At 46.5% G+C, this 11,356-nt stretch overlaps 1 protein-coding gene across 1 annotated transcript; it reads right to left on the bottom strand.

Moving 5' to 3' along the window:
* Positions 1-4,209: 4,209 nt before the first annotated feature.
* Positions 4,210-9,436, bottom strand: LOC136473323 (uncharacterized). The gene is made up of 5 exons (XM_066470987.1): positions 9,009-9,436; positions 7,099-7,205; positions 5,212-6,051; positions 4,895-5,047; positions 4,210-4,815 (listed from the first exon to the last, which is right to left on the bottom strand). Exons 1-5 carry the CDS (start codon positions 9,097-9,099, stop codon positions 4,435-4,437), a joined length of 1,572 nt encoding a protein of 523 aa, XP_066327084.1. The 5' UTR covers positions 9,100-9,436; the 3' UTR covers positions 4,210-4,434.
* Between the last annotated feature and the right edge of the window lie 1,920 nt (positions 9,437-11,356).

Raw genomic sequence — 11,356 nt, 5'->3', positions numbered from 1 at the left:
TAGAAATATATATGAAACTTCTTAAGATCGCTCCAATTGGCAATAGAACCAACTTGTAATGATGAAAACCAAGTGAAAGCTGGTCCTAACAAGGACAAAGCAAAGAAACGAACTCGATGTGCTTCTTCAAGAGAGGCTTCACCTAACTGAGTAAGATACCGGTTGACATGCTCTATGGTACTTGTACTATCTTGGCCAGTAAACTTAGTAAATTCTGGAAGTCTGTAATTTGAAGGAAGGAGAACTTGGTCATACCATTCTGGATATGGACGCTTGTACGAAAAGACCTGTCCCTTTGGTTTTAGGCCGAACTGACTTTGCATCATCTCGGTCACTCTTAGCAACAACTCATCAGCCTTTGTGGTTGGGTTTCTTTATGGTTGTTGACCTAACTGTGGATTGAAATTTTAAGTGCCTTGATATCCCAGATTCGGAATCATGTTCTAGGTATTATAATCTGAACCATAATGATATCTTGGTTGAATATCTGCTTGTCGAGTCCCCTGCTGATTTGCTGCTTGTAACCTCTGATTGAAAACGTTGGGATCAATATCCCTACGAATCCTTGGAACTGATGTTGCTATTTTTTGAGCCGACTGCGGTATTTGGCTTGACGTGCCAAAATTAACTATCTGATTTTGAACTTGCCCAGTTGGTTGTTGCACATGCTGTGCTGACGACCCAGGATTGTATTGCATTTGATTCGTAGTAGTGCCTTGAATTTGTTTAGAAGGATTCTGAGCTACCTGGACATCATCATCTCCAGCTTGTGCTTCTCCTTGATGGCTAGTACCGGCATAATTGGTCCCCTGAGTTGATGGATGTGGAATACTATAATAAGCTGGTTCAACCTGATCAACTGGAAATCCATAAAACACCTCCTTTATAGCATCGTGGAATGTACTCAAGAAGGCTGTATTATAATTCAGCATTGCATCATGAACATATTTGTTGACAGCGTCCACAAAGAATTTTCTATCATTGGCCTCATCTGTATCTGACTGTCCATGCATCAAGACTCTCGGCAGTGGATATTTCTGAATAATTTATTGTCACGTGTTTTGGCATATGACATCAAACACTTATTCTGAAACTCTTCAATAGCCTTGCCGATGACTTCTTTATCCTCGTTAGGCAAATCTTCATAAGGCACCATCAAAATATCCTTATTGTTGTAAACCGCCATGACAATTGTGGTCCCACCGAGCGTGCCAGAAAGCATGTCGACGCAAAAATGTGACAATGCGAGCAACACGTAGCAAGCTAGAAGACCTGAGTGGAATGAGCTCCGAAGATCTGTTTAGCTTCAACGCCAAGCCGGTTGGATCTGAAAGAAAACCCAAAGACGTGCCAGTCAATTTGACCTGCAATTGACAAGGGAAAGAAAGCTTATCACTAACACATGGTGGAACATGCTGGTTTTGCTCCAGACAGTTCCACATATGCGGCTTTGAAAGTCGGCGAGTGAGGCCATCGAGTAAATAGTTGATATCCGACAATTATTATGAAAGAAATCTCTTTGTAACAAAAGAAATCGGCCCAATTTGATGTAGATCATGACAAACAGTTTTTGGACCATGGTGTATTTATAACAACATTATGATTAAGATTATGACAAGCACAATACACCAAAATGCTAGGGATCGGAGATTTTTACTTTTAAAGATCCAATTCTCAATTAAACAGCCGAATCGTGGTAAATAAGATCATAGTGTGTATCAATCGACTATTGGACACAAATAAACTTATAAACGAATCAAATATAATCCATTATAATCAACATTGAGGTTCGAGCGGATCGATGCAGCTATGATGATTATAACGAACTTCGAGATGACATGTCTACGAGTCTACTCATGTCTAACAGCTTCATGTTACGAACTATGTATATGAAAGCGTATGCAATAGGCTAAAACAGTCGATTTCAGACATAGAAAACAAACGGAACGCATGACTCATCCGTGATTGAGTTCGTTAATTAACGAGATCCAATCTAAAGCTTTACCAGTGAGGTTCGAGTGGATCGATGCAACTATAGTAATAACTATAGATCAAAACCCGTCGATTATTGAATTCTCCCACGAACAAATCACATTTCTGAATGTGTTCCATGTGAGGTTAAGATTGGTATAAAACAGCCGATCTAGCAGGATTAATTGTCATATTTAAGATTTGGTCCTGATATGAATGGACGACGATTAATTAGGATGATATGATGCCGATCTATTCAAATCTTAACCAGGTAAGTGATTTTATTGTGAATAATAAAGCATTGGTTACAATAAAATCGATAACTGGTGAATCAACCAAAAACAGCAAGAAAAATCTTACTAATCTTAGCAGATTCGATAACTAGTGATGTTGTATTAAATAATGGATTATTTAATACATCGATAACTATGATTAATATCCAAAACTCATAAGAGATCAATCAGCTGATGCAGCCTTGCGACTTTAAGATGCCATCGATAACTAATTTATATTACAATTGCAGGAGATCAATCGGCTGATGCAGCCTCACAATGTAACATAAATCATGATGGTACTTACTAACAAGCTAGAGGTCGATCAGCCGATGCAGCCTAACTCGTTGAAGAACTCGTTGAGATCTATAGTACTCCTACTCCTAGGGTTTTGGCGTGAAGCCGGAAGTTGTATTGATTGATGTGTTTGTGTCCTTGTACAATAACCGGGGTTTAGTATTGATACCCGGAGCCCAAGCATGGATCCTACTCGAATACGACTCATTACAATTCTTGGAATAAAATAAAATTCCCTAATTTAAATGGTAACTTGGACCCTAATCTTTCCTTTTTTGTAGAGTCCGACGCGTCTCTCTTTGATGTTGTCGGGTACCAATATTAGGGTACCCAGATAAGAGGACTTAATAGCCATCAACACTAAGTCACCTGGATGACTTAGAGCGTCGCTATCATCTCGTCCAAACCCTCCGAGAAAGACTCCGCCTCGATCACCCGACGGTCGGGACGCGAGTCTCGCCTCGCCCAACCCCAAGGGAGCGGGCTCCGCCTCGCCCGACCCCAAAGGAGTGGGTTCCACCTCGCCTGACCCCAAAGGAGCGGGCTCTGCCTTTCCTAACCCCGCGAAGGGATCTCCGCCTCGCTCGATGCCAAGGGCGAGGACTCCGCTCCGCTCGGCCCTTCAGGTTTGTCCCACTCTAGGATAAAGAAAGGGGCCCACAGCTGGGGCCCGCGCCGCCACGGCCACTCCGAGAGCACGAACTCTGGCGCCCCGGAGAAGGCGAGCACGCCTTGATACAACCCACACCAACCACGGGCCACGACGAGGGCCCAGTACCACCCCACGACGCCAATAGGACGAAACTGTGCTGCCAACTCCCGGTACGGCCTTGGTCAGCAGGTACCATCGAACATACCACCCATACGAGGGGACAGGAGGCCACGACCGGCGTCAAAGGCTCCAGCATGGCAACAGTGGCAGACAAGACGGCAGTATGGCACCGCTCTTCTCACCATCTACAGCGCTAACGGGGTCGTCAAGCCCCACCAGAGGAGGAAGACGAGGGATGACCCCTTCAGCATGTTTTTCTCTCTTCTTTTCCTCTCAGTGTAACCTAGGCCCTTCCCCTTGACTCTCTGAACACACACGCACCCTCACGAGACCAAGCTCACGAGCTTCTCATCACAAAGACTTGGGACCCCGGTTCCTCTCTCGTCCGTTTATAACCCCTACTGCAAACCCAGTGCAAGTAACACGAGTAGCTCGACACTGGATGTAGGGACATTCTGCCCGAACCAGTATACATCATCATGTCCTCTTGCGCACCATCCAAGCCTTGACGCTCAATCACTAAAAATTCAGTAGTCGGCGGTTCGAAACACCGGCAGATGTCGTCCAAAATGCAATATGCCGACGTTATCTACTAACGCCATCCACAAAAATAGTCGATTCCAACCCATCCTCAAAATCAGTTGATACCGATTCTTCACTGATCGATTCCTCAATGATGCAACTTTTGGAAGCCTCGAACTCCCGAGTCTCCTCTTTCCAAATTTTGGCGTAAACACCGCTTTTGTCATGATGCTAGACACTAGTTAAAATGGAATACATGACAAACTACCAACACACGACTACTGTCTAACCATGAATGCTGTCCAACTAAAAAACAAATTAGTGAAGATGCACACTTGCACGACAGAGTAATAAAAAATGAATGCTATCCAAATATGGGCATAATAACTATAGCACATCCTCTGTAATATTTCAAAGTTAAACATTGGGAATGAACCAGGAGGTATTAAAATCTTAGGAAGCAACACAAGTACAACAAGATAATGAACAATTTCAGATAATTCTAGAAAGCATGACCCATGTAAACACCTACATAAATGAGAAGCAGCAGCAGCAGCAGCAACATGATTAAACATTGAACAGCCAAGATAAACATGACATCTAAAGTACAGCAGCATGGCAGCTGCAAGGCTCTAAAACTTGCAGCTTCACTGTGGAGGGGACCCTAGGTTCAATATACCTTCTGATAGCCAAGACTCCCCTGTAACCTTCCGTGAGAACATCGCTATCAAGTGGGAAGCATTTGCCAGATTTATTGTCACGGTCAGAACACCTGAGAACGCTCTGAGTGGACTCCAATGTCAAACGCTCAAGTGACGTTATACTCTCAAGAATATTGCATGTCAGCTCAACCAAGCTCTTCACTGAGCTAAATCCTGTGATCCTCAAACTCCTAAGGTTGTGATGCTGCAGTTCTCGCATCTGCCTCAGATCTGCAGGATCTGCAAAAACCGAAGCATTCTCCATGTATCGCTGCCATAACTACGATTCAGAAGGACAAATTTAAGTCATGTTCAACCACAACTATAATAATATCATAACAGTATGAATGGCAACTCACATCCAAGTCGAAAGTCTCCAGGGAAGGAGCAGCATCTAAAAAGGAAGCCAAGGACAAATAATCAAAGATCGGGTAAAGGAGTGCTCCAGTAAGAACCATGCTCAAGTGCCTGAGGTGGATGAATTTGCTACGCAGCATTGGTGCATGGGCCATCTGCATAAATAGGTCAGAATAGTTATGCCCCAAGCCATAAACTCGTTTTTCTATAAGAAAACCATAGGCTTGTATTTTTTTTATATGTATATTAAGCCATAGACTTGGTGTAGTATCATAAGATATGCCAATCACTAGTCAGCAGTAAGATAAAGTTCTCATACCTCTTCCTGTGAATATATGGTAAGAGCTTCGAGATTTGGCATGCTGGATGGAAGCTCAGCACGAGCATAAAAAACTGAACCAGGGCGGTTCATACTTAGGCTCTTGATTTGCGAAGTTTCTCCAAGTGATAGATGTATTGTGTTTTCTCCTCCAAATGCAAAACTGGAAACGTTCAGTGCTTCATTGTCTATCAATTGCAGCTTGATGCACCCGGTCACCACCAGGTAGCTGAGCCGCTGCAGTAGGTGAGGTACCTTCAGGCGAACTATCTTATTGCAGCATTTGAGTTCCAACCGCTCCAAAGCAAGAGAATGGGAAAGAAGGAACCCTAACTCGTCCCCCGTAATGCACACATAACAAAGATGCAATCTTGTGAGACATCTTAAGCCACCAAATGTGACTGTTGGATGAAAGGAACAGTTGCCAAGGTGAAGGTGTTGGATTGAGTCCCCACTCCCATTTGACAAAATTGAGCATGGGAAATTGTACTTTGCATCATGTGGGATTAGTATAAGTGTGAGCTCTTCAATCCCTGGTGTAACAGCAGTCTGAAGCCAATTGTTGAGATAACAAGAGTCCTTTGCACTATAATCTGAATCAATCTGGATCTTGAGTTTCTTCACACCGCCTAAGTGCTTTCGCAGAATGTGGTCAACTTTAATATAGAAAACTTGAGCGGATTTGTCCTCTTGACATGCATTTTTATTCAAGCCTAATGTGTTCTTGCTGAAACTGAGGTTGGGATGGCATCTCCAGGAATGTAGAAAGGAACGAGAGACACAGGCAGCTCGGGCAGCGTCTCGCATTGGCATCAGGGAATGTATATGATGCCACATGTCCTACATGGACAAGCATGGGAGAGAAGTTCAACATTGAAATTGTAAAGGCAAATGGTTGACTTACATGGAAGGAAAAAGTATGAGTAATGACCGGAATACTATTGTAGTATTGTAACCCACCCAGGTCCAGTGCTATGTGCCTGACTACTCCTTACTTGATGACTTTTACAAGAAAAATATACTCTTGCCCAAATCAGGAATGAAATGTTCAATGTTTAATGCCAAATAAGATAAAATAACTAAACCAACCAAGGAGAAGCTAGGTGACTTTCTAATGAAGAAGCAATAGGAACCCAAATTCGCCTTGATGAGGCCTTGAACTTGGGTGGTCTAGGCGTACACCCACACCTTCGTGCCAAATAAGATGGACAGAATGATGATTAATCTTATAATAGCATGTTAAATAGATGGCAGCAAAGGAATAGAAATGAACATGCACTTTGCTTAGGGTACCAATAGGGACATCTTAATATTTAAACAGCCAGAAAGCCTAGGTAATGACAAAATAAAATCAAATAATTTGGCAGGTACAGTATAGAGTACGTTGACATAAACCTCAGGGTGCAGAGATGATCAAAGAATACCATACTGCAAGTTTAGGCAGCTCCCAGATTACTATATACAGCCTGCAATGGTCTAGTGGAGATAATATGTTGTGTTTCTTAGAAAAGAACCATTTTTTGAGATTCTCAAATCTAAGCTAGTTACAGACAATATGAAGAGTAATGGCAAGTCTAGTCACCGAATGATAACCTGAGAACCTCCCAGTCAGAAACAGCTTTATGCATTGGAGACCCGAAGATGATTATTATGCTTAGCAGCAAACATTATATGGAGACAACTTGTAATGGAAAGTTAATTATGCAATAATACGGAAAGAGAGAAGCTTCCAGTGCATCAGTGCTAAAATAGAGGGTTACAGCATTAAGGTATCCGTTTCTATGTTTTATCTAGCTAGCTGCGCTTCATAATTTGTGCAATCCAAGCAGTTGTCGTGGTATTTAACTTGTACTAAGCCCTCCCACCATCAGCATTTTTATGCCATACCTCTGGAAGGCTTGGTCCTGAATGTATCTCTAGGTCAGCACCCTGAGAATCGTCATCTAGTTGGCAGGGTGAGCCCTTTCTTTTAGGCCGTGAAGCGATGGATCCACCTGCAGTGCATTATGCATGGTTAACTACGTTTAAGGGACGAAAAAGCAAGCTCAAGCACACCAAGCAATCCATTTTTCTGTTTGCCAATTTTTGTTCAACGACCCTAACAATTTGTAAGGAAAATTAACTTGTTTTACATTTTAGAGGGGATACTCAGTTCAGCATGCTTATTTTCATTTTCTTTTGGATAGCAGAGCAGTCTGTTCCAAAGTACATAAGGGCCTGTTTGGATACACATGGCTAGTTACTAGTTGGGGCTAAAAAATAGCCCAAATTAGCTACGGTTGGCTAGCTAGCTGGGTAACGACTAGTTGAAGACTTTTGCTAAAAAATTAGCTCACCTATTAGAGCATCTCCAAGAGTTCCCTAAACCTCCTCCTAATCCTAAGTTTTTAGAAAGATCCATAAAAAATCCATATCCAACAACTCCTAATACAATATCCTAATATTTTAGGAGTTGGAAAAAAAAAACCCTCGTCTGCGTAACTTTACGCGCCACAGCCTCGCGCGGATCCAGTTTCCCCGCGTGGCGTCCTTCTTCGCGTCGAGGGCAGTTCTTCGCGCCATATTCTGCCGCAGCCGCTGCCTGGGCCATGGCCGTCCGTAGCCGCCTCCATCCTGCAGCTCAAGAGCGTCGCAGCGGACGAGACGACCGGGGACCTGTTCGTCGTCACGGAGCCGCTGGTCGGCACCCGCACCCTCCGTAGCCTGCTCATCACGCGGTCCTTCTCCAAGGCCGAGACGCGAGCGCTCATGAGGCATCTCCTGGGCGCGGCAGAGAAGATGCACGGCGCCGGGGTCACCCACCGCTCGTAGCTGGAGTGCGGGCGGCCGTTCCGGCGGCACGCGACCTACAGGAAGGTGCAGTCCCGGCGGAAGCCGATGATGATGGGCGGCACCCCGATCTAGTGGAAGTGCGTGCCCGACGGCGCCCAGCACTGCTCCCGCGGTGACAGCCACTTGCCCACGATCCATGTCTGCCATGCATTGCACTACGTATTACGCTGCCACCATGATGGTGATCACATGCCATGGAGAACGCTTTCAATTGCAGGGAGCTCGCGGTCTCAGGGTTCGGCATGCCCTGTAGTTTCCCGTGATGGAAAATAAAAAAAGCCGCAACATAATTCATGTGGGCCTCAAATTTGATTTTTTAGATGCCATTTATTAGAAACTCTTGGAGATGACCTTCTTTTTTCCTCCCCAAATCTTTTTAGGAGTTGCCAAACTACAAGTTTTTAGGAGAAAAAAGTAGGAAACTCTTGGAGATGCTCTTAGCCCTCCTATTTGGATGCACAAGAGTTAATTTTGGCTAATTTTTAGCTAGCTGGCAATTAGCCCATGTATCAAAACAGGCCCTAAATCTAGTTCAAGAGAGAAGAAGAAGGTGGAGGCCACCAGCCCATTGCGATCATATACTCTTGGATAAAACACCTCTGATCTCCTGCCTTATAAGTTTCTTCTTTTTTTCGATAAAGGGAGATTTTAATAATTTTCAAGAACATTACATCGAGGTGATAAAAAGTCTTGAAAATGCCTTCTGGCCTCTAGATTAGGATTTACTGTTACCAGTTTTTTTTTTTGGCATAAAAAAAGAAGAAATTAGCTTCCCTGCTAACCTGATTCTCTTTGCACCCAATAAAAACATGGTTTTTCTGTATCAAAATCGAAACAAAAGGGAGATGGACCGCGAAAAAGACACAACATTTGTATCCACTAATTACTAAGCACGAGACTAAAGATCAACAAGCTGTGCAGGACTGCAGGTGGGGGAGGAAGCTAATCAAGTGGAGAGTGCTTACCACGGGTTTGGCCCTGGGCTTGCCGGCGGCGGCGCTGCTGGTCCCGCTGGCGCTTCATGGGCATGAGGCGCATCAGATCCAGCAGCCCCATGGCGGACGATGCTTCTCTCTATCTCGCAGGAGAGATGCAAGGACAAAGGGACGAGAAATCAGACTGACCGTCTCTTCCTGTCGGTTCTCTCTCCCCCGGTCTCTCTTCTGTCCTGCTCCTCTCCCCCCTCGCTGTTTGGTTCGGATCTGGAGTCTTCTCTTCTTCGTGAGGTTATCCAACTCCAAACCAGCGCGGGCTCCCCGCGAATAATTTCGATTTGGATTCGAGTCCCCTTCGGGAGTCGAGTGCGCCATGGGACGCGAAGAAGTGGAGAAGAAATACCTTGTGTTGTGTTGTTGCCTTCCGTTTCCGTGGATATTGGACTTGTCTGGGCCGGGCCCGGCCGGGACCTGACCAAACACTATCGATAATGCTTCTTTTTTTATATAAGGAGGCGTCCGTCCGGCGTGTCCACGTCGGACGCACTGTTCTGGGCCTGCGTGACGGTCCAACATCAACGTGCGGCCACCACTACCTAACTGGCCTCACTCGCTCACTCCAGCACCCACGCACCCAGTCTCACGCTTCCTCCTCCATTTCACGGCTCGTGCCCCGGGCGCTACCCCAACGCGCGGCCATGGCCACCTCCCTAGCCGCTGCCGATGTGCTCCCCAACCCCGACGTCCTCCTTCCCACCCGGTGGCCTCCTTCCCCACCCCGGCACTCGACGTAGAAGCGGTGGCCGCACCGCAGCAGCGCGCGGGCCTTCTCCCTGGGCTCGAGCTCCGCAAGGCAGACCATGCAGTCCTCGCCGTTCCCCACGCCCACGTCGACCAATACCACCGGTGTCGCGCCGAGCACCGCAGAGTCGCGGTGGGCTCCAGAGCAGCTGCCTCTAGCCGTTGTCGCTGACCCTCGGCAGCTGGAACTGACCGACGCAGCCTTCCTCTACACTATGTTGCATATGTATGTTTTCAAGTGTTTTAGACGTTTCAGATTTATGTTGTATTTGTTTCTTATGGATTCGAGTCCCGAAGGGGAGTCGAGTGCGCGATGGGACGCAAAGAAGTGAAGAAGAGATACGCGTTGTTGCCTTCCGTTTTCATGGATACTGGGCTAGTCTGGGCCGGGCCCGGCTGGGACCTGACCAAACATCGTTTTTCTATCGATAACGCTTCTGTGAGAGCGTCGTGCGGGTGTGTCCACGCCGAACGCGCTGTTCTGGGCCTGCCTGATGATCGGGCCAGCATCAATGTGCGGCCACCACTACTCAACTCGTCTCCTCGCTCACTCCCGCACCCACGCACCTAGGGCTTGTTTGGATGGTGGCTGGAGCAAGGCAACTGTAGCCAGGCAGCAATCTGAACCCTAGGCAGACACAATCGATGGCCTGGATATGTTGCCTGGACCATGCAGCTTTGCTAGGGTCTCAAGCAAATAGGCCCTTAGTCCCTCGCTTCCTCCTCCCTTCCGCGGCTCGCACCCCACGCGCTACCCCGACGTGCGGCCATGGCCTCCTCTCTAGCCGACGACGGCGCGCTCCCCCACCCTGATGTCCTCCTCCCCACCTGGCAGCCTCCTTCCCCACCTCGGCACTCGACGTAGAAGCGGTGGCCGCACCGCGGTAGCACGCGGGCCTCTCCCTGGGCTCGAGCTCCGCGAGGCAGAACGCGCAGTTCTCCAGCCCACGTCAAGCACTACCATCGGTATCACGGCAAGCACCACGGAGTTGAGACCGACGTCGCGGTGATCCTCCTCGCCACCACCGGCGATGGCTAGGCTCCGGAGCAGCCGCCTCTGGCCGCTACCACCGACCCCCGGCAGCTAGAATCGACCGGCGCAGCTTTCCCCTCCCCTGCTTTCCCCTCCCCTATGTTGTATATGTATGTTTCAAGTGTTTCAGGCATTTTAGATTTATGTTGCATTTGTTTCATATGGATGTTGCAAAAGTAGATCGGGGATGCTGCAATTGTTTCAGAGGCATGTTGCAAGCATATGTTTCGAGTGTTTCAGATGTTTCAGAGGTATGTTTCATCTGTGTTTTCCGAACGCATGTTGCAAGTGTGTTTATCTGGATATTGCATATGTTTCACACATAAGTTGCATGTGTGTTTATTTGGATGTTGTGTATGGTTGCAATGGTTTTCAAGTGTGTTTTGGGTGTTTTTTCAAGTGTTTCAGAAGCATGTTTCAATTGCCTTCAAACGTATGTTGTAACTATTATATTTGGATGTTTCAAAAGTATATCAGGTGTTGCATCTCTCCTCCCCACCTTGTGTTGCATCGTCTCTCCCGAAGTCGGTAGGGCATCCATACG

The sequence above is a fragment of the Miscanthus floridulus genome, chromosome 8 (assembly GCF_019320115.1).
Source record: "Miscanthus floridulus cultivar M001 chromosome 8, ASM1932011v1, whole genome shotgun sequence".
Classification (NCBI taxonomy): Eukaryota; Viridiplantae; Streptophyta; class Magnoliopsida; order Poales; family Poaceae; genus Miscanthus; species Miscanthus floridulus.
The sequence above is the reverse complement of the archived record's forward strand: the minus strand, read 5'-3'. Positions and strand labels throughout refer to the sequence as shown.

What these genes read in the sequence shown, in the direction of transcription:
- LOC136473323 (XM_066470987.1), bottom strand. Translation starts at nt 9,099, where the DNA reads ATGGGGCTGCTGGATCTGATGCGCCTCATGCCCATGAAGCGCCAGCGG. An exon ending in CAGGACCAAGCCTTCCAGAG is followed by an intron (nt 6,052 to 7,098) that starts GTATGGCATAAA and finishes TTGTCCATGTAG; the next exon opens with GACATGTGGCATCATATACA. An exon ending in CCATATATTCACAGGAAGAG is followed by an intron (nt 5,048 to 5,211) that starts GTATGAGAACTT and finishes CTATTTATGCAG; the next exon opens with ATGGCCCATGCACCAATGCT.